General features: G+C 37.2%; 2 protein-coding genes and 1 pseudogene across 7 annotated transcripts in view; all 3 read left to right on the top strand.

Annotated features, from left to right (window-relative positions):
• The first annotated feature begins 2,649 nt into the window (after positions 1–2,649).
• LOC107699611 (tumor necrosis factor receptor superfamily member 1A-like) lies at positions 2,650–10,730 on the top strand. Of its 3 annotated transcripts, none has more exons than XM_016500929.1 (10): positions 2,650–3,046; positions 4,777–4,849; positions 5,013–5,120; positions 5,249–5,377; positions 5,527–5,647; positions 6,270–6,331; positions 6,442–6,600; positions 6,784–6,821; positions 6,968–7,082; positions 9,881–10,730. In XM_016500929.1, exons 1-10 carry the CDS (start codon positions 3,017–3,019, stop codon positions 10,198–10,200), a joined length of 1,155 nt encoding a protein of 384 aa, XP_016356415.1. In that variant the 5' UTR covers positions 2,650–3,016; the 3' UTR covers positions 10,201–10,730. The 3 variants fall into 3 exon arrangements, with proteins under 3 accessions (XP_016356415.1, XP_016356414.1, XP_016356416.1); XM_016500928.1 differs by having other exon boundaries at positions 2,651–3,046; positions 6,781–6,821; XM_016500930.1 differs by lacking the exon at positions 6,270–6,331 and having other exon boundaries at positions 2,651–3,046; positions 6,530–6,600; positions 6,781–6,821.
• A 2,295-nt stretch (positions 10,731–13,025) lies between these two features.
• On the top strand, positions 13,026–19,748 carry LOC107699609 (tetratricopeptide repeat protein 34-like; annotated as a pseudogene).
• Positions 19,749–22,226: 2,478 nt separating this feature from the next.
• The window catches only part of LOC107699610 (uncharacterized), a 4,549-nt gene continuing 3,186 nt past the window's right edge, over positions 22,227–23,589 (top strand). The window contains exons 1-5 of one of the 4 annotated variants that reach the window (XM_016500924.1): positions 22,227–22,401; positions 22,867–22,973; positions 23,066–23,150; positions 23,231–23,304; positions 23,470–23,529. In XM_016500924.1, the coding sequence (XP_016356410.1) occupies positions 22,881–22,973; positions 23,066–23,150; positions 23,231–23,304; positions 23,470–23,529 (312 nt within the window). In that variant the 5' untranslated portion in view covers positions 22,227–22,401; positions 22,867–22,880. Of the gene's footprint in view, positions 22,402–22,741; positions 22,781–22,863; positions 22,974–23,065; positions 23,151–23,230; positions 23,305–23,469; positions 23,530–23,589 lie in introns of those variants that run through there. The other 3 variants (XM_016500925.1, XM_016500926.1, XM_016500927.1) reach the window with 3 other exon arrangements.

Below are 23,589 nucleotides of genomic sequence, written 5' to 3' on the forward strand. Positions count from 1 at the left end.
CCGTGTGTGACTGTGTGTTTCGTTGTGAAAGCGAAACTACTTTGTTTGGCCTTCGAAAAGAGGACACAACTAGAAATCAGTGGTTAAGTTGTATTTACAACACTGTTCCAGAACAGTTCAACCCAAATATTCAGATGTGTGCAGTGCATTTTATGGAGGACTGTTTCCTGAACCTGGGAGAGTAGACTACAATGCCGGCTGTGCACAAATATGGGGCAGTTCCAACTTTGCAGGACAGTCTGGCGCTTCTGACTCACAGCCTGTAAGTACGTTTTTTATATTTAAAGAATTTGCCACTGATGATTCAAACACGAGTTTTGAGCAGTGTAGAGTAGCGCTTGTCGTTTGTCGTTTCTCCAATCACAAATGGAGACATGGTTTTATGTTTACGCGGCACGATACGCAACGCAACACAACGCGTAAAAAGACAGTATAAGTTATTATAATCAGTAATTATTTCCCCACTGGATGCAACAAATGCCTCGTTTGTAATGGGTTTTATTGGTGTTGTCTCATGCGCTGGGACAGGGCATCACAGTATGGTAAGGGGCGTAACATTTCTGTCACACGCTTGAGGTATTCAGCCAATCACAACGCACTGGATAGCTGGCCAATCAGCGTACACCTCGCTTTTCAGAACGATGAGCTTTGTAAAAATCGACGCGTTTCAGAAAGGCGGGGCATAGAGGAGAAACAATAATGTACATTATGTGAAAAATAATGTGTTTGTTGAACCTTAAACCGCAAAAACACATTGCATTACACCAAATACACAACATAATGTTCTTTTTAACAACGTCATATGACCCTTTAAAGGTTTTACAAATCCAAACAGACAAATTGACCATCAAGTGAAATCATCACTGAAATCAAGTCACGCCTACAGGTTTGGTGTGTTGGTGGTAGTTCAGTGCTGGACTAGTAATCTGCACATCATAGGTTCAAACCCACAAGGGGTGATTCATAAACATCAAAGTTCCTCAGCTAACAGGGAATGTTCTCACAACTTTTTCTAATGTTTTTTAAAAGTTATATAAATGTTAGAACAAAACGTTCTTAAAGTAATATTTATGGAACGTTCTTATTATTAATATTTGATATATGTTCTCATAACGTTGAGAGAAAATGTTCTTAGAACAACATCCTCAGAATGCCCTCGTGATGTTATTTGCACTTAATGAACGTTCTGATAATGTTGAAGAGAAAACGTTCTTAGAATATTAAAAATAAATGTTCAAATAACGTTTTATTTTGGGTGAAAATGTTCCCAAAACGTTTTTATAACCTAAATTTGTTATCTGGGTATAGTCAGGGCCGCATTAAGACCTCAATGGGCCCCAGGGCTATGACTTACTGCAGGGCCCCCCGTCACAATAATGATATAGCTTACCATAGGATTTTTATCCAATCAAACTTTCATAATTCTTGTTACCAATTCCAATATCTCAAAATAAAAAAAAACTGCAGGGCCCCCCGTCACAATAATGATATAGCTTACCATAGGATTTTTATCCAATCAAACTTTCATAATTCTTGTTACCAATTCCAATATCTCAAAATAAAAAAAAACAGACATTAGGCGCAGCGATCACCTGATAGATAGGCTACGTGCACAGTTCGTTCAAAAGTAAAATATATAATAAATGCATTTGATTGGTAAAACAAATTCAAATGTGACGTTTTAATCTCTAATGGTAATGCATGGGATCTACGGGAAACTCCACTAAATACTAGCGCTAAAAAGTGAGGGGCGTGGTGGGGCTTTGGCGATCGGCGCTACCGATGTCCGTTAATCTACTCCACAGCCAATCACGGGCCCCCTCCTTGCTCGGGCCCCGGGGCTTCAGCCCCGCCTAGCCCAATGGTTAATGCGGCCCTGGGTATAGTGGAGTCCCTTAATCACACTGTAAAAAAAGTGGTAGCCTGAATTTAACTTTAAGATCTATTTATACCTTACATTTAGTTTTGTCGGTTTAAACTAATGTGAACTAATGTATTTAGTCTGACTTAGTGACGTTAAATAATATTTAGACCTGAATAAAAGCATTTACACAGTTTACAACAATTAGCTCCAGTTCTCGAATCTGATTGGCTGGGCGGAGTTCCCGCCGGGCTTTCCGGACGTTTGTTTGTGTCACTCCGAGTCCGCTCGTCCGTGGCCATAGACTGGCGTTTGTTTGCGCGTTGCAGTTTTTTTTTCTTTCCTCAATTTATATCGTTATACCCAGTAGGTGGCGATAAGTGACCGTATTTGTGAGTGAGTCACTGAATCATTTATTCATACACTGGTTCATTTAAGAACGAAACGTCGCTTGCTGACACGAAAATAGTTCTATTGTCGTTTAGCTTGGACTTTTATATCCGGTCCGAAAACAGACAACATATTGTGCCTAACATGTGTTGTTCGACTCTGCTGTATTTAAGCAATATCACACAATTTAGCTGGTCTCAGAAACAGCCCAAGCCGTCTTGACTCATTCGTTGTGACGTTTTCTTAGTTGCATATTTTTAATAAAAATTCTGCTTCAAAGTATAAAATAGCTTACCAAGGAAAAATAAAGACTTCCACTTGATGTCACTGTTTCAAAATGTGATTTGGTTAGTCATAGTGTCATATTTTGTATGTTATGTAATGTAGGCTATATGTATGATATAAGGTTGGTGATGAAATTTGTTTAATTCATATGAGAAGTTTATTAACCAAATGGAAGACCTTATAAACGATGTGAGATCCAGCTTTATGCTGAGGTTATTAGTCTGACGTGTTTTCCTGTTTCACATCTGTCACACTTTCTCACATCTTGTAGGTTACTTTAAGGCTTTCTGGGTTGGTTACTCACCTTCCTGTCTAAACAGATACTCTGTCAGAGTGAAGCAGAAGTTGGATGCCACAAATGCTGACATGAAGCAGAGTTAGAGTATTTTATGTTATCATCAACTTGTAAGTCTATGAATACAAATCATACTATTGCTCCTCATTCATGACTCTTGCGCTAAAACTGAACAACATCTCAGCATGACTGTGTCAACACTGTGTTTGGATTTGGTACGTATTTCATTTTTACTAGCATTGTTGTTGTTGCCTTTCCTTGGACAGGTTGAGCTGTAATTGCTATCTTATTATAAATGTTTGTACCTCGTTACAAAATTGGAAAGCCCTCAGTTTCAACTGTTATTTTTTTTTATTTATGTATTTTTTCCATTTCTGATTATAGATTGTTGATAAGTACTTTTTCAGTAACCACAATCCTGTTACAATTACCAGTCTTAAAATACCAAATAGCTACATATTGTTGTGACACGTTTGGTTAACCTCAACAACAATAGCAACATTTGCGTTTAATTAAGCTTTGCATACGTCTGGTTAAATAGATCATTGCTGTCTGTTATATTATATACTTTGTGATATGTGGGCAAAATATATATTTTATTATACTATATTTAATAAAAAACAAATTATCTTTGGTAAAGGTCTGTTTTATTTATTTAATAAAATTAGGACAATGACAAGCTTAAAATCCATAAATAATAAAAAGGTCTTTAAGGGTTTAAGGCCTCAATACAAAACAGCATGGATTGAAAAGAATGGGATACAAGGAGCTAAAAAAATTAATAAATGTATTAGTTCTTTAGATATAGATATAAGAATAAATATTTTAAATAAATTTGTCAAACTTTAACTTTAAAAGGTCCTTTCTGTATTCTTGCTTCTAGCTTGAAATGGTGGTGTTTATCTCTTGTAATTGTTCATTGTACAGCATATTTCTATACACGTTAATCATAAAATGTGACAAGAACTTGGATTGCCTGTCCTTCAGTTTAACAGACTCCTGCATATATTATATTTTATGTTTATTGGCTAAATATTTTTTAAAATATTGGATAATTATTTTTCAGATGTGTAAGTTTAAGTGGGATATCCTATATATTTAATTATGGTAGTAATGTCTAAATAGAATCATTTTTCAAAGTATATCCCATCAGGACCAAGTGTTTATATCAAGAGCTTTCCTAAGATTGTGCTGCAGAAATGTAAGGGGTTTTCAAACTGACCGTTTGTAGACATTGTCAGAGAAAATGTGTAAAAACTTGTGTAGAAATATTACTTTATTATTACTGAGGTGAAGTTACTGGAAATTATGACATTAATCTCAATTAATCTCAACAATGTCTCAAACAGTTCTCAACTTTGCTGAAATACCAAAGCAAGTCAGATATCGTAGTATAAACTTAAATATTTCTCATCAAATTGTCTATTTCTAAACGTTAATTTGACAGCTCTGTACTTTTAGTGTATGTCAACAATTGCCTGTCTACTTTTATTTTAGAAGAAACAATGTTGATACCAATGTGCGTATATGTCAGACTCTGTTCCATGTTTTGTGTGTGTCCTGCTCCCCATGTGCCTTCCCATGCCCTTATTTGGTTAGTTTCCTGTTCCTGTCCTGATTAGTTTAGTTCATTTGTCCCAGGTGTTTCCCTTGGTTCTTTGCTCCCTCCAGCGTCTCCTCGTTCCTCGTGTGTGTGCAACGTGACAGTATATTTGAACCATTGCCCTTTCTGTATATTATCACATTTAAAATCTTTCTCAGTAGGTATCTAAAATGTACAAGGGAACATGATATTTGGGGGTCTTTTTAATAAACAAACAACTATTTAATAAACAACTATTTCAGTTTTTTAAGTGGAGTATTTAGGTATTTAAATATGATGGTATTTCATATTTTCAGAAGACATTGACATTTATTTGATTGCAGTTAATTGTTTTTATTTCAGGTATGTATACTATTTATAGCCTCCCAATGCCAAAGTAAAATTCCACCCTTGAAAAATGGAAGTTGTTCAGCAGGTAAACAGACATGCCTCCCACTAACTAAAATAAAAACAATAGTAAAACCACATGAAAAACACCCATTATGGATGGACCTTTGTGGAATAAATATAATATATTTGCTGAAAATAAATTAACCAAAATTCAAGTGTTTTATCTTATTATTTGACCTTTCCTCCAGGATATTACAAATTAAAACATGACTGTGTGATGTGTGGGAGCGGTTTTTACACTGCCTTACCAAATAATCTAAAATATTGTTTAAGATGTACGCCGTGTGATTGGGATGGTAAGTAACATACCAGAATGCATTTATTTAAATAATCGAATGAATGCATGTGGAATTTAGACATTTGTAATTTATATAACTGTTGAAAGGTGGGCTTTCATCCAAATATAAGACTTCTGGTTTTACAGCTCATGAAGTAGAGGATATCACCAAAACCTGTATACCAACACAGGACAGAGTCTGTGTTTGTAAAGCTGGGTTTTACAAGAATAATGGTCACTGTAAACCCTGTCCCAGCTGTCAAAACTGCACAGAATGTAAGTACCATTAAAGGAAGTTAAATTTATGGCCAAAGGATACAAGTGATACGTTCTGTTGTAAATAAAAAAAAAAAAATTAAATATCCTAAACACCTTGTGGCTAGGAAACTAACTGAATAGTTTCTTTTTCCTTTTGTGTTACTCAGGTTTGAACTGTAAAGAGAATTGTCTTCAACAAATGACAATTAAAACGACTATTAAAACCACAACAGTAGTTTGTGGAATTGGCAATTTCTCGGATGGTGGACAGTGCCAAAGCTGTGTTGAGTATGGGGTCTAATATTCACTTTTTTCTGTACATCTTTTGAATCTTGATGGAATTTTGGTAAATTACTCTATTTGTGAAGAATAAGAATTTTTTCATTATTCAAGTCTTTAGCATTTAGGTTAATGGGTTGTGGTTTTCCTTTGCATAAGGTTTAGCATCCGCATCAGAATCTCCTGCATTTGTAATAATGTTTGCCAGCGTTATTGAGATGGTCCTCACTGCAGAACACAAGATCCAGGGGGCGAGGTTGGATCCAGATCCAACTCCTCCCACCTTACATATACCTAAACCTACCCGTCTCCTCCCCCTGATCCCTAAACCCACCCATCTCCACCCCTAAACCTACCATCTCCACCCCCTAGATGTGGATCCAACCCCGCACCCTGGATCTTTGTTCTGCAGTGAGGGGCTACTGGCGTTATTAGCAATGAAACACTATTTCAGGTACCAACACACCAAAGAATATAATGAATTGTTTTAAAACTTGTGATAATGTTTATATGGTAAATACAATTGTAGTTATTTTATTGTTATGTTTTGCAGATATTTGTCATGAAAGTGTCTTGGGTCAAAGTACATGTTAAGTATAAATGTTCTATTGCTTAATGTAATTTGTTTCAGGTCTAAGTGCAACAAAGAGTCCTGTAAATCTTTTTGTAGTCCTACCACAGTTGAAACAAAAGGTATCACAACATCCTAACATGTATAATTAGAAATATTTATATTTGCAAACCTTTGAAGTAAGAAATACAGAGGTTAAATTTTGTGTGACATATATTGTCCCTTTTCTTAGGATATTCTGACCCGCTGTTGCTGGTGTTACTGATCATTGTGACCTTATTGGGTGGTCTTCTCTGTCTTCTTCTCATCTGGTTCTGCAGACGGAGACTGCTTTGCCGCCAAGCCAAAATCTGGCATGTTGGCAAACATCCAAAATTTCAGATTCAACCAGGTTCAGACTTGCTATACCTTTAATGGGGCTTTGACTCATTACAGAGTGAAGCGGCTTAGCATTGTTTTGTTTCTGTTAATTCTGTGGTTTGAGTTCTTTGTTCAAATAGGAAATGCACATTGATTTAGGAAATCTGTATGCTGTAATATTCGAGATAAGTGAATTTTGTCTTTGTTTCAGCAGATCAACCTAATGATGTAATCAGCATTCCCAGAGCAATGGTTTGTAATTTTTTGATTTAACACGTTTCTGATGTTATGTACAATTAAATTGCAAGGTGGAAATGATGTTGGGGATTTTTTTTTCATGTGTTCTAACATTTTAAGTGATAAGCATCACCTTGATAACCATTTGTTTGTCTTTAAAGGAAAGAAATGGAACCTCTATCAAAACTTTACCAGTGACCAGCTACCCACACAACGTCCTCAGTGGAGATTTACAGAGCATCATGGCCCCCCTGATAGCAAACGGAAACCCAAAATGTAATTATATAAAACATTAAAGGGGTCATGAAATAGAGAATCAAAATGTTCTTGATATTTACATTTATAAGAGATTACACTACAATAAAAACATACTGCAAGTTTAAAAACTCAAAACTAACTCTCTAGTTTAAAATATAAATGACTTCTTTCTACCCTTCTGAAACACCCGGATTTGAAATCTGGAGAATCGTGATGTCACAATTTCCCCTCAACACATCCCTTAACATGCGTCATCGTCATATGTAATGTTTTCTATTGCTGTGTCCCAATTTGCCGACTTATACTATGCCCTAAAAGTATGCACTCTTTGTGAAGAAAAAGTACATATTTTTGTGTGTGTAGCAGAAGCACGAGCGTTGGGACGTACTACTTTGTTGCAATTGTGTCTTTAATGGACCGCTCTGTAGCTTAGTTACGTGCATTCTGTCATTGTTTAAGCTGCCATGTCAATCATCTTATCACAGCTAACATCCTCCACATTTCGTTTAATTTAATTTATTGTCATATTGAGTGAAGAGGCACATTGATCTGCCAGTCACAGGTCTTTCATGCCAAGAACTCTCCTCGTGTTTGCATGATGCATTTTTAATTAATCTTAATATTTTTCAGTAAAATTATATATAATTAATCATGCAAACCCTTTATCTAAACCCTTTATAAACCCTCTATACTGAACCGTTGGTCTCACATATCTGCCTTTTTTTTTTTTTTTTTTTTTACACTTTTTGTTTGTAGTTCTAATCGAATCCGCCTCCAGTGTGCAATGGGTTGTATGCAATATTAGCCATTAGAGTGTGCCTGGATCTGGACGTACTGCATTCACCATGTTGTCATTGTCACGTGACCTACCAGCATCAGTTGCGTTGCGTCACTGCCATTCATAAATACTCTCCCATGGCCTCATGGGATAGTAAAGTGTCCATCATATGCACACTTCAGAATCATGCCGGGAGTAGTACTGGTAATTTTTCCTTCTCTTTTACAAGTACTGTGAATTCGGACATACTTCTTTTGTCACATACCAGTTAATGTTTTTCACATAGTAGGGAATCATGCGGTTTCAGATGCAGCCCTGCACATTTAATTTTCACCAGAAATAGCAGACCATCCGGTATGGGATACTCATTTCAACATACTAGGATTTGGGACACACTAATTCTAATTTTGAGTACTATTTAGGACAGATAGTATGTAAATTGTGACTGGAGCAGTGAAGATCAGCTTGAATCTATCAGTGATTTCTGTATTTTCACCAAAACTTCCATTATAATCAATGGCAAAGTTTACACTGCTCAACGAGTCTCTTATTTACATTGTGTTTTCACTGTGTTAGTTATGATGAAAGTATTGGTGAGATCATTGCATCGTGTGCTCAGTATACCTGACTGTGTTTGTCTACAGTGCAGTGCTGCGACCTTTGCTGCTACCGGAGTAGTTCTAAATAAAATGCTATAATCAATATAAAACGCAGTAAAAGTTTTCAAGAGGGTTTGCATGCTCATTTCATATGCAAAGATGTTAGTCAATCATAGCAGTGGGCATTTACATTGAAGTCTCAAAGCAGATATGGCCCTTCCAACAGAGCGCTCAAATCAGAGAACTAAATCCAGGGTAGAAAACGTCCATTTATATCTAAATTATAACAGTTTCTGATTGTAAGATTACAAGTGCACCTCAGGAAACATAAAATGTAAAAAATGCATTTCATGATCCCTTTAAGACGTTGCAGAATTTAATGAAGTTTCGGTTTATTCTGTTTTAGAACCATTTAAATTTTGTGATTGTTTTTCTGAATGTCAAGAAGTCTTTCTTGTCAACTATTAGTCTTATTCTTTTGCCAATCATGTAGGCGTATGTTAAACTGATTGTGATCAGCTAGCTTCCAGGCTTACATTACAAAGTCTAAGAACTTCTGAGAACTGTCTGATCAGATAATAACTTCTAATTCGCACACTTACAGTTGCTTCCTTGGTATGGTAGGAGCCTCACAACTGCGTTGAAAGTGCATTAAAATTTGCTGATTAAGTAAAGTAGGTAATTTTATATAATTTTAAGTAGAATAAAATTTTAATCTTGAGAATAAAAAGAAAGGAGCAATTTTTGTTTTAGTTCTGATGATGTAGCTTTAATATTTTCCTTAAAACTACATTAAAAACGAATTAAAAAAATAATTCGTAATGATACAACTGCATAGTATTATTTCAGTTAAAAGTTCTTATTACACAGCTTTCTGGAATATTTGATTCTGATTGGGCAGTTGCAGCATTCAGCAGTCTGATGTTTGCTAAAATGCTGTAAATCACTAATCCAGCACTACTTTCATTCTTTCATACCGCTTAGTCTCGTTTTATAAAAGCACAACTGGCTTATCGATTGTACACTGAAAGAAAAAAAATCAGTAGGAAAGCTGAATTTTCTGTAATTTTCCAGACATTTCCCTGAACCCCTAAACACACAATATAATGCAAAAGTCAAAATACAGGGGAAACACCTGTGAAAAATCAATATAGAAAATTCTTTCTTATTTCCCGTACCTTAAACCATCTGCATTCAGTATATTAACATAATATTGTTGCAGTGCTCATCTTGTTGCCTGACTGATTGATATGTACATTTTAATTAACTATTTGGTTCTGCATCATACTTCTTTTGCAATATAACTTACAGTAATCTGGCACTGATAGGCCTACTCTATGTGCATGCTCGCCTCATTGAAAGCAGTAAACAGGAGATTAACTCAAGAGCTTGGGGTTTCTCAACCTTTGTATCTAAAGGCCATATCTACTTTCCCACAGTGATGCAGGTGTTGCAGAAGGAGTCCTGGCCAGCACCGGTGCTGTACACTGTCATAAGAGAGATTCCCGTGACGCGCTGGAAGGAATTTTTGCGACTGCTTTCTGTGTCAGATGATCAGATGGAACGGATCGAACTGGAGGCAGGCCCATCCTATCTGGAAAAGCAGTATCATATGCTACGTCTGTGGAGCCAGAGCAGTGGAGCGAAGATGGAGAATATCTACTCGACATTACACTACATGAACCTGTCAGGCTGTGCCCAGGAACTGCAAGAGAAGCTAGAACAACTGCAAGCAAGCATGAAAGCTCACTCATCTTGACTCCATCTCCTCATGTGTGTGAGCTGCAGTTGCATTTCACAATCATTTACAGTTAACTCTGAACAGCAGATGCTCTTGTCTTCTGAACTTTTAACAGGAAACCCGCAGTCATAGTTAAAAAATTCTTCTTTGTGAATTGTTTTATTTAAGTATAATGTAAAATAAATGCAGGTCATTATGCATATCATAGGTGCTTTGTAATAACTGTTTATAATCCTTGTTCTTGGTTATATGAATTAGCCTTTTGTCACTATACTGTACAAATGTGGATTTTCAAAGAATTGTTGACCAATTCAAAGTTTGAACTTAAATGTTTAAATGTTATCATCCATCAACTTAAGGAGATATCTAGTGGTTTTCAGGATAAACGTAGCTGCTTATTTGTTTCACGCTAAAGGTTATTTTAAGTTCTCAGTCATATTGTACATGGGCATGTTTTAAATATTACTTTACACTCACTGTGTACACTTGTCACACCAGTATATATTTGTTACTTTTCTTAATAAAAATGTATGGAATATGTATGGCTCTTAACAGCATCATGTAGTAAAAAAAAAAAGGAAAGCATGACAGAGGAAGTCTCCTTTCTGTGCAGACAGAGAAAAGTTTTGACATTAAGTTTAGTGAATGTCAGCAAACAATTGCTGTGGCCTCTGAGCTATGCAAAGGAAATTCCCCTTTCATTTGGTTCCCCCAGGTTCATCTGACTTCTGTTTAAACCACAGTGACGATCAAAAGCAGTTTCACTTTTTTTATTTCGTTTTTCCAGGCTTGTATATAACCATAACCTATTTGCTAAGCCGCATGTTGTCAGTTCGAAGAAACATACAGTAGCCCATGTTCTCTGGGAAATGTGAAATATAACCCCCACCTCCAAATATTCTTTGCTAATTTTGATATTTTAAGCCTTTCAGTCCAGAAATACCCATTCAAACAGGAAAAACTTATATCTTGATAAATGAAATTTAAGTTTAAATTTAGTTTAATAATCTTGAGTGTTTCAGTATTGTCCCAAGTGATTTACTGATGTCTATTTTCATAGGCTGTTTGACGTTCTGTTTTGTTATTGCTTGATTGTATTTTTGCCTAGTCCTCTTTAACTTTAGTCAAGTTTTCATAATTTGAAAGTAGACATTTGAAATGAAAAACACCTTTGTAGACATTAGCTCACTTAGAGGGCCATTTTCTAAAACAACATGAATATAAGCAACATTAACGAGAGAATGCCAGTGCTTAATAAGAACATATGTTTTAATAACGTTTTCTTGAACGTTTAACCAGAACGTTTTAAGGAAATAACGTTTCTATAAAGTAATGGTTATGAAATCTAAACGTAAGGAAAATGTTCTTAGAACACAACATTGTTAGGCGCGTTGTCGTTTCCATAGCAACCAGTGAACACGTGCTGCGTGAAGCGTATGTTTGCCTACAACCAAACATTTTGGAATTTGGATGTCACAAAGTTTTTTTTCTTACAAGACGATTTTTGAATTAAGACCGACGCGTTGCATAACGTAGACATAAATAATTATTAGTAAGCCTATTTTTACGAGGGAATAAGCGAGCATCTGGCCAAACCTATAAATTCGTCGTTGTTCCTATAATATTAGCTCCTTAACGCCTTAAATGTTGTCTTTTCTCGATGTTAAAGTGTTTTCTTTTATGTTTCGTTTCGTCTTTCACTTATGGGGTCGGCATATTGAGTTTCGGAAATAGCTTCTTTTTCGGGACTAAGCTTTTCTTCAACCAGACAGTCGCAACTTTTGACAGTTCTTGAACATTCATCTGTGGTCCATCTAAATCGTGTTTAATATGCGGTAAATCTCAGAACACAGTGTTTGACTCGTATAAGTCAGAAGTCGACAGAAAGTGCGTGGACTGCACCCAGACACACAGTGAGTACACCATCATTAAGAGGTGTGTACAATCTCATATATTATTGGACGATACAATGTCGTGCTGCTCTATTCATGAAAATTGTAATTGTTTTAAATTGGTGTCTGCAGGAGGACGTTTCTGACACTTTTTTTTTCTAGTGCTCGTTTTAAATTACTTTAAATTACTAACAATAATCCAACATGGACTAGTATTTTCTTCAGTTTTTTTTTAAATAAATATTTATTAGATAACTTGCTAGTACTTATTGCAACAGCGACTAGTATCTGTTCATTTAATCACTAATGCTAATTTACTTGATACTAGTATTCGTTTGCTGCCAGTCACTATCTAAACAATCACAAGTAACTGGTAACAATTTTACTCTACCAGTAAGATTTGTAATTGAACTATAAATTAGCTTGACTACAGATAATACCAAAAGGAAATATGTTTAAGAAATGTTACTAGTAATAAAAGTAACATATTCTAGTGTTACTAATTAAAAATGACTAGGATCTAATAAATAAATACTAGTATTTGCTGTTATAGATACTAGGAAACAAGTACATAACGATTAGTTACTAGTACAGATTGACTGACTAATTTAATAGGGAGTCTACTAGTCGTTATTCTTATAAGTAATAGTACCTAATGAATAGTAACTAGTAGAATAGAAAAATATACTAAACACTCTACTTTAAAAAAATTAACTAGTAACATTTTAAAAAGATACTTGTTAGTTTAAAGGAAGAAATGTTAAAACAGCTTGCCACATAGTTTCATTTATTTATGCAATTCATATTTAACACATTAATCACGTGTTATTGATAAAAGCAGGAGATAGATTATGCTTTTTAATAATGTGCTTTCAAATTTTTTCAAAGGTCTTTGAGGACTTTTGTGGAGGAAATGTTATGCAAATGTAAATAGCTTTACAGAGAAGGGAGATGAATGGTATACTTAAAGGAGCAGCTGAACTGTGCAGAGCGGCCGGCAAAATATTGCTCTCTGGGGACTGTGGCAGAGCTGCAGCTTTATACACCCATGCTTTTGGAAATAATGCTGGTTCCACTGTAGGACACATGCGTGGCCTTAACACAGGCCGTTTACAGGAGGTGATCTCAACGCTGGAGGCCTGGCTTGATGGCGTTTTACACAACTCTATTGAGGGCCTGAGCAAAGGTCTTGTTGCTGTATTTCTGTCTACATTATGCCCCAATAATGTGTCTGCTTCTCTTTATAAAATGCAGTCTGTCCTGCAGGGGACAGGTCATGCCTCAGACGAGATATTTGCGTGGTGTTCTGCTCTTCTAGAGGGAAAACAAATGCCTCAACCTGAGGGTCGCACACGGTTAATTCTGGAGCTAACTAGAGCTCTGGCCTGTTTGCTCTCTGACGCACAAAATCCTAAAGGTCCTCAGCTTTATCTGTAGGCGTTTCATGGAAATAAATCAGAAACTGTTAGACTGGTTAAAGAAAGACAGACTCAAGATGTGGAACTATTAATTAAAGCCTTTTACCAGCAAATGTCTCCAAGATATTCCATTCTCCATAGTAAGCGGCAGATGGAGAAAGCATCAAGTCCTACACAGGCAAGTGAAGACATCGATGCCTCTAAAGCTGTTGAGTTTTTACTTGCCATTTCACCAGATGACATCCAAGTAAGAGAGCTTCAAGCAGCAGTGTTGTTTTCATCTGGAATGTTCACAGAAAGTGCAGAAGCTTTGTCGTTGGCTCTTAAACTAGATGAATCACAGACTGAACATGCAATGGCGCCAGAGAAAAGAGCTTGTTTACTTGTGGGCAGAGCAGCTGCTCATTTTTCCGCAGGAGGACGAGCAAGAGAAGTCTGCAAAGATCTAGGTGATGGCTTTGCACTTCATCCAGCCACAGCAAGACAGCAATTCCAGAGCGTTTTCTCTGACAGTGGCGTAGGGTTGGCTGTTCACATCCAGCTGCGTCAACAGGCTGAGAAGGGCGTCTCAGAGTTCAGAGAGGCCGTTCTTATGAGGCCTGACCTTAGGTCTTCGAAAGGAGTGGAGTTGTTGGATCCCGTTATTGCTCAACTGCGAGCTCTCTGCCACTTGGAGTCGGAGCAGCTGAACTGTGCAGAGCGGCCGGCAAAATATTGCTCTCTGGGGACTGTGGCAGAGCTGCAGCTTTATACACCCATGCTTTTGGAAATAATGCTGGTTCCACTGTAGGACACATGCGTGGCCTTAACACAGGCCGTTTACAGGAGGTGATCTCAACGCTGGAGGCCTGGCTTGATGGCGTTTTACACAACTCTATTGAGGGCCTGAGCAAAGGTCTTGTTGCTGTATTTCTGTCTACATTATGCCCCAATAATGTGTCTGCTTCTCTTTATAAAATGCAGTCTGTCCTGCAGGGGACAGGTCATGCCTCAGACGAGATATTTGCGTGGTGTTCTGCTCTTCTAGAGGGAAAACAAATGCCTCAACCTGAGGGTCGCACACGGTTAATTCTGGAGCTAACTAGAGCTCTGGCCTGTTTGCTCTCTGACGCACAAAATCCTAAAGGTCCTCAGCTTTATCTGTAGGCGTTTCATGGAAATAAATCAGAAACTGTTAGACTGGTTAAAGAAAGACAGACTCAAGATGTGGAACTATTAATTAAAGCCTTTTACCAGCAAATGTCTCCAAGATATTCCATTCTCCATAGTAAGCGGCAGATGGAGAAAGCATCAAGTCCTACACAGGCAAGTGAAGACATCGATGCCTCTAAAGCTGTTGAGTTTTTACTTGCCATTTCACCAGATGACATCCAAGTAAGAGAGCTTCAAGCAGCAGTGTTGTTTTCATCTGGAATGTTCACAGAAAGTGCAGAAGCTTTGTCGTTGGCTCTTAAACTAGGTGAATCATAGACTGAACATGCAATGGCACCAGAGAAAAGAGCTGGTTTACTTGTGGGCAGAGCAGCTGCTCATTTTTCAGCAGGAGGACGAGCAAGAGATGTCTGCAAAGATCTAGGTGATGGCTTTGCACTTCATCCAGCCACAGCAAGACAGCAATTCCAGAGCGTTTTCTCTGACAGTGGCGTAGGGTTGGCTGTTCACATCCAGCTGCGTCAACAGGCTGAGAAGGGCGTCTCAGAGTTCAGAGAGGCCGTTCTTATGAGGCCTGACCTTAGGTCTTCGAAAGGAGTGGAGTTGTTGGATCCCGTTATTGCTCAACTGCGAGCTCTCTGCCACTTGGAGTCGGACGGAGGAGGCAGGGAGCTGCGGGTGCGTCTGGCAGACTGCCTCCTCCTGCATGGGGAAAATAGAGAAGCCCTTTCCATAAGTAGCCAGCTCGCTGCTGCAGCTCCAGCCCAGCAGAGCTACCAGAACACTGCAAGTGCTCAGAGGGTATTCCCAACTCTTCGCTGAAGACCATAAAGGCGCTCTAGAGGATTTCCAAGCAGTGATTGAGCATAATACTCCTCACCCACCCAGCTGTGTCCATGCGCTCTGTGGTAGGGGTATCCTGCATATGATGGCTGGCTCACACTACCTTACTGCTCTAGATTACATTGCAGCAAGCCAATTACAGCTGCAGGATGCTGCTGTAACTGTTAGGTGCCTCGTGCCTTGGAACTCCCGTGGGTTGCTGTGCACCGTGTTGCTGGAACAGGGAAGAGTCATGCTTGAGGAGACCGAAGAGCAAAGAGCTGAGACAAATCCTAGAGCTCAACAAGAGAATGAGGAGGTTCACACCACCAACAAACAGAGGTACATTTGCATTTTTTCTGATGCAAAACGTATTTGTCGTGCTGTATCTTGTGTCTTATTTAGGGATGCAGAAAATGTAATCTTTACCAAACATAAAAATGAATATCCTGTAAATTGTAAATTGTCCTGTAACTGTCCTGAATATCCTGTAAATTGAGTACTGTAAATTGTAATGCTGTCATGCCTAAATTAACTTTGTAACATTTAAAATTACTGATTTTGGTTCTTTGTGTTCAATTTTTAATTTATTTTGAAAAAAAAGTATATAATTTTATTATTTATCAGTTATCAGCCATGACATAAGAATCGGCTTATCAGTAACGGCCATAACATTATTATTGGTTCATTCCTAGTCATATTCAGGGGTGTCCAATCCTGCTCCTGGAGGGCCACCTTCCTGCAGAGTTCATATTCAACCTACCTGACTAGAAGTTTAGAGATCCTGCAGACCTTAGTTAAAATAGGTCGACCGATATATAACGAAATACCCATAACGATAACCCATTGATCCAGCACTCAGTTATCAGTGCCGATTTATCAGCAAAACCGATCATTCAGTCGACCTCAATTAATTAGCTGTTTCAGGTTTGTTTAATTAAGGTTGTAACTTTGAACTTTGGACCTTCAGGAGCAGGACTGGACGCTACTATCTTATTCAGTCTCCTGTGCTTCCTTTCAGGTCTGCTGTTGGTGTGCACACTCTTGCTCTTCTCCTAATGGAGTTACAACCTGGTGCCGATGGACCCCAGATTCTCACAGCAGATGCTTTGTACCAGTTGGGTCGTGTTGAGGAGGCTTACCGTCTTCTTCTAAACATTGAGCACACAGCCCCACGGCCACCGATCCTTGCACGCCTTGCAATACTGCAGCTGCATCGAGGATTCCTCTATGATGCCTATCAGGTGCCAGATTATATTTCTCTTACAGTTCACCTTAGTTAAATCTCATATAAAATGTGTCTATGATAAAAATATATTATTTTTTGTCTTGACAGTAAGTAATCTCTCTGGTGTCTTACAGCTACTGAAGAAGCTGATCAATTCAGGAGACACTAGCTGTCTGTGGCCCCTTCTATCTGTAACATCTTTACAAGACCGAGCACTTCTAGAAAAACACTGCCACACCGCTTCAAAACGTATACTGTGTGGCCAACAAGCAGAAAGTGCAATAAGGGAAGCTGTGGCCTATTTGTCCATTGCCATTATGACTTCAGGTAATGAGGGCATGTTGTTTTCAGACACAAAACTTACATTAAATTTACAGTACATTACGAAATATTTATGATTCTCATAGTGAAATGCAGAGGAAAAAGTGTAAATGCTAACAGGAATTCATACCACTGATTCTATCTGACTGACTCTGTTTCTATGAAAAAAAAATACAGTAGTTTCCTTTTTTATTTATGCAAATTTCAGTTACTTGCTTCTGTTATTGATTCCATTATATAACCTTGTTTTTAAATTTCATTTAACTCTTATGATCAACTCACCAGAAATTATATTAGAAAGAGAAGAATGTAACTCAGAACACTGCTGTTTTATATTTCCTAACTGAGTTAACTAATTATTCTTTAGGTGGTGCAGCAATAGATTCCCTGTTGGAGAGAGCAAGATGTTATGCTCTATTGGGCCAGTGGAAGACGGCTATCTTTGACTTCACTGCAATCCTTAAAGAGCACCCAGACCATGTGCAGGCTTTGTGTGGAAGAGGATTCACTTATCTTATGCTGAACCAGCAAAAGGTGTGGTAGCAAAAACAAAGACCTCCACCTATGGGAACCAACTGATTTTATGAAAACATGTTTTTGCAGGTGGTTTCATAATTCAGTAACACATGACAATAAGGTTAATGCATAGATAGCATGAAATGACAATAAACAAACTTTTACAGCATTTAATAATCTTGGTTAATGTTAACTTCTACATTTACCTTTCCAGGAATTTTTCCTTTTAATTTTTATTTATAAAGTAACTTATGAATTAAACTTAATGAATGCTTTAAACTGTATTAATTAATGTTATTATGAAGTGATACCAATATTATAACAGACACTCAAAGTAATTTTTTTCCTACATGCTTGTAAACTGACACTGTGATATCAATAATTATCCAGGAATGCACACTAGACATACTGGTTGCCCTTCAGCGTGGAGCTGAGGAGGTCACTCAGAGCATGCTGTCGCTTAAAGACAAAGCACGAAAACTCGTCAGTGAATGGTTGGCTCAGCACTGTCGCAGCAGCCTATCAGAGACTCTGTCGGCCAACCCTGTACCCTGCCGGGAGGAGCTCCTTCAAGAGGCCTTTATGATTGGTGGAGCACTAATGAACACTGACTGCAGGGAACCCAGGTGGTACCTCCTGTACATAGATATACTACTTGCCAAAGGTAGGGAACAGTATAAAGCATATAGGAATCAAGTATGTGGGCCATGTCTATGTAAGATATATTTTTGATGTTTGTGAAGGGGAGGTGAATGCTGCAGGTACACACCTGAAGCAGGTGTTTGGTCAAGAGCCTCGAGATGCCACAGCTAAGGCCAGATGGGGTGTTGTGAAGGCCTGGCAGCAGAACTACAAAGTGGCAGCCAACTATCTGAGTGTGGTGGCTGAGAAAGAACCAGCAACTCTAGACTTTCTAATCACTCTTCTGCAGTTAGTTCAAAGAAAACGCCTGGCACAGGTAATCACTAAAAAATGAATCTATATATACAATGTGTTAATTTTTACGATTAATATGGACTGTTCAACACGTTAAAATATAATTATCCGTCATGAATCATCCATATTTGTTCCCACTACTGGAACTATGCTAATGGTTTTCTCCATTTCCTGAGGCTAATTGCTCATCTAAAAAAATTAATCCTAAGTGCTAAAAACTAATGATTTTATTACTTATTTAGCTTGGAAATTGTGTAAAATAAGTTTGAAGTGAACAAAACATGAAACAAAAGTCTGATAATTTGTTGTTCCAGCTTATTAAATGTAAAAACGGCTTTCAAATATAATTTAAAATTATTTACTAATTTACTAATTTTATCCTTGAAAATTAAATTGTATCATTATTACTATCTATATCTTCATCACTGGTGCAAATATTAAACAAATATTATGTAGTTTAGTTTAGTTTTTTTATTTACAAAAAACATTTAAAACAACAGATGTTGAAACCAAAGTGCTGTACAGGAAATATACAACAAAATAAAAGACTAGACATTTAAAAAAAATACTTCCTTTTTTGATTCTATGTTAATGTGGAGATTCAGGGGGTACATTTATTTATGATTAGAAGTTTAATGGTATTTTTTAAAAATCCATTCACAGCCTGTTTACAAATACTGTTTCTGTTCTGCTTCTTTTTTTTATGTATTGATCTTACCCTGTTACTCAACAAGACAAATTCAACTCTTCAGTGGCTTCTCATCAGGCCAGCAGTGTTTCTGAAAGTGGTCAGTGGGAGCAGGCTTTAGCCCTCCTTACACTAGCAGTGTGAGTGGTCAGTGAGATGAAGCTTCAGTACCTCAGGCAGTGTGCAGCCTGTCTGGCCCACCTGGGCCTCCACGAGAGGGCGGTGTCTGATCTGAATAAGCTTATCCAGGGCCACAATGCAGATGGCAGAGAGGAGAAAAGGGTTTGGGCAGAGGACCTTTGCCACAGAGGCAGTTGTCTTGTTGTGTTCCCACAAAGAGTCTGGCTTACTTTTCTCAAGCCCTGGACCTGCACGAGGAACAAGCCCTGCTATGTGTGGAGGCTGGTCTGGGAACACAACGCCTCGCTGAAATGTTTCTGCGCTTTGTCCTGCAGAACTATGGGCAGCAGAAACTCGAAAAAGCTTGGCTTCTGACAGAGACTGGGCTTAAAGTGGACAGCAGCCATGTAGAACTGCGCAGACTGAGGGCTAGAATAAAACGAGAAGTCTCTGGTCCATGTACTGTACACTAGAGATGAAACATACATGAGATTAGTTGGACTGTTAATTGATGGTGACAGAATGGTTTATGACTTTATGGTTTATATTCATTTATGGTTAATCAGGCAAACATAATGGCAAGAATTTCTAATAATAAATATGCAAATATTGCTGTAAGTTATTCTGTTACAGCTGTCTCTTACAATTGATCTTTATGTAAAAATATTTTTTTATAATCTATAATAAGTTTTGTCAGATGTAACATTTCAAGTAGTCTTGTCTGACATGTACACTGTTGTTCTGTTGGGGTCAGTAAGTTTGTTTTTGTTTAGTTTTGTTTTATCAATGTTTTCAACACTAATATTAGATTAAAGAAATGTTTCTTTTGCATACAAATCAGCATATTATAGGGATTTCTGAAGGATCATGTGACACTGAAGACTGGAGTAATGGCTGCTGAAAAATCAGCTTTGCCATCACAGGAATAAATTACATTTTAAAATATATTAAAATAGAAAATGGTTATATACTGTATATAATGGCTATATAATATTACTGTTTTACTGTATTAAAAAAAATTGTAGCCTTGGTGAGCATAAGAAACCTCTTTTAAAAACATGAAAAAACGATCCCAAAATTTTGAATGATAGTGTATGTTCAGATATTTTTTGTTTGTTTGTAAAATGTTTTTCTTTTGAATGTAGTTACAATTATGCTACTTATGCTGCTTAACAATGAAGTTGTTATAATCTTGTAAAGATTGTAGTATAGTTATTAATTATAAGAATGTTCCATAATAAGACATGAAAGAAATAATTGTCCAAGTATCATAATTGAAAGTGTTTGAAAATCATTTATTTGTTTTAGTCAAAGTCATTTTTGTGTTTATTGAAGCAAAATTATGTCCAGAAACGACTTTGCAAGACATTTAATCCATTCTTGGTCATGGCAAACACTGTTTCTATTAGACACAGATAATAAATCAAATCAATTCAAAGAAAGTGTGCAATACAAGCATAATGATATAACATTCACATAATATACACGACTGTTCAAATGTTTGGGGTCAGTAAGATTTTTTTTTCTTTTTGAAATAAGTCTCACTAATGCAATATTGTGAAATTGTATTACAATTTAAAATAACTGTTTTCTATTTTAAGATATTTTAAAATATTTTAACATTTATTCCTGTGATGGCAAAGCTGAATTTATAAAAACCATTACTCCAGTCCTCAGTGTCAGTTTTGTGGAAACCGTGATACATTTTTTTTCCAGGATACTTTGATAAATAAAAGTTATACATTTACGATATGATATCTAACTGTGTGATGTTATCTCCATTTTAAACTAGTTGTGCTTGTTGGGTCAGGATCTTCAGCAGTTTTCTGATTTGAGGAGAGGACACAGGGTAATGTCATATATAATATTGTTCAGTGGACTGATGGGCTGCTGAAAAAGCTTCAGTCTTGTGGTTCTTGTTAGGATGTTCATAAGACTCACAGTCCTCAAAGACAAAGATTACTCAAGTAATTATCACTTTCTTTTTTGTGCTTCTCAGAAAAGAATCCACACCTCAACTGTCTGTCGCCTCTGTTCTCTCGAATGATGAGCCCACCATCACCTTGTCGTCAGCAAAACTTATGATGTGGCTGCTAAGGTGACACTTGGGTGAGTTGTGAAAAGTTGAGAGCTGAAAAAAAAAAAAAAAAAGTATTACATAGACAGTACTAAATAAACATACAGTTTTTGTTGAATGTTTGCACCTTTTGTGTGTGTGTTAAATTAAACTAAATGAAAAGTTATAACTCACTACAGATTCAATTGTGAAAGCTGTGTTAATCACGCGCATCCACAAGAGGGAGCACTGCGATACTCTTCGGTATTAATCTCACTTAATATCAGATTTGAATGTCCTGAAGGATTACACTAATTAAGAATCTGTAAACCCAAATATAGATCGAGGGAGAAAATGAGCAAATAGATGCAATGTGAAATAAGGAAAAATACAGATTTAAGACAACAAAACCAGTGCAAACAGATGTAAGAAATATATTATTTCACTGTAAATATCATCGAAAAGATCCGACTCAAATAAACGGTTTATTCTTTAATTGGATTTTACTTATAAACATCAATATTTTACAGCTATTTCCTAATCCTAATTAAACTCAGTTGGTTTGGCAGCAAAGACTCACAGTCCACGAGTCGTGTTTCTTTGTAATGTTAGACCAGGATGTTCTCAGAGGATATTCAAAAATTATACGTGTTCCGTGGAAAAAACGTGACATCAGTAGCCTAAATGATGTTATGTTCGTTCGAGTCAATAGGCTTGTTCGAGATGCATCGGCGCAGCGCAGACCGATCGGCGTATGACATCAAAGTACCACGGGAGCGATTCAAAAGCCTAAAGAGTCTCGCGGTACTTTGATGTCATACGATCGATCTGCGCAGAGCGTCTTAAGCGTTGCTCTTGCGTAATTTGAACGTCATCGCTCAAACGTAAACAAGGAAGTAACCAATAGACTGAATGAGCCAAGCGCTCCGTTTTACTTTTTATTCATATACTGTATACACTCACGGCTGAAGTTTGTATTTATACACGTAACCAAGCACTTATAGCATACTAACCAGATTCAGGATCAAGAATTCCGATTTGTTTAAGCACACTGGGATTTCGTTGTAAGCGTTTAGGTTAATGGGTTGTGGTTTTCCTTTGCATAAGGTTTAGCATCCGCATCAGAATCTCCTGCATTTGTAATAATGTTTGCCATTTATTTCTACATTACAGAGCGTTTGACCTGTTTACAAAAGACAGCTCACTTCAGTGTTTTTAGATGAACACAGTATATTGTTTGACTGCAAAGATTTGGTTTATTATCAATGCCATGCTAAAAAATGGCTTAATAATTTACTGCACTCTGGTAACCATCATATAACATTGACCTTTATAATCCTGTGCAGTTTATAAACACACCTATAAAGTAAAGTCTCAACCTTACAGATCTTCAGTCTGTTTTGCATGGTATTATGTCAAAGAGACTATTTAAGATATAGCTCAAATTATGTAGGTATATCTAGTATTTATTTATAATTTGGTTGTAAGAAACTTTAAAATATTTAAATTGTAAGTCTGTGTGTTGTTAAATCAGCAGGGATCTGCTATAATGTCATCACCTGTGGATGTTATCGTGGTTGGAGCTGGTAACAGAGGAGAAAACTATTCTTACTATGCTGTGGTTTTTCCTGGCCGAATGCGGGTATGACTTCTGTTTTAATCTCACTTTAACAGACAGCAGTTCTGCTGTTTCATCGGCATGTGAATAAACATATCCTTGTAAATAACTCACAGGTAGTAGGAATTGCTGACCCCAGGGATTTTGCTCGAAAGAAACTTCAGGCACGTCACAAAGTAGCTGATGAAAACACTTTCAATGGTATGTCTGACTTTCTGTTACAGTAACATTATTGCATCTGTTTCGTTTTGAAGTGCCTTGACTTTTTTGTTTTCACATAGATTGGCATTGCATAGTAGAGAGAGAGAAATTTGCAGATGCTGTATTGATCTGCACTCCTGATCGTCTTCACAAGGTATGTGATTTCTATGTGTGTTTGGTCAATGTTCACATGATAGAGTTCTGTTGATCAGCATGGTGTGCTTAGCAATTTTTTAACTGGTTAATGAATGGCATAACATGCACTTCAAGTTGTCTGCTTTGAATGGGTTTATTGTCCAACCATTTTATTGTTCTTCAGGACCCTGCTGTGGCTTTAGCTAAGAAAGGCTACCACGTATTGCTGGAAAAACCAATGGCTGTAAGTGTTTGCCATAAGGCACCATGACATGATGCTTTTTTTTGGGGGGGGGGGGGGGGG

The sequence above is a fragment of the Sinocyclocheilus anshuiensis genome, unplaced genomic scaffold (genome assembly GCF_001515605.1).
Source record: "Sinocyclocheilus anshuiensis isolate Anshui unplaced genomic scaffold, SAMN03320099.WGS_v1.1 scaffold879, whole genome shotgun sequence".
NCBI lineage: Eukaryota > Metazoa > Chordata > Actinopteri > Cypriniformes > Cyprinidae > Sinocyclocheilus > Sinocyclocheilus anshuiensis.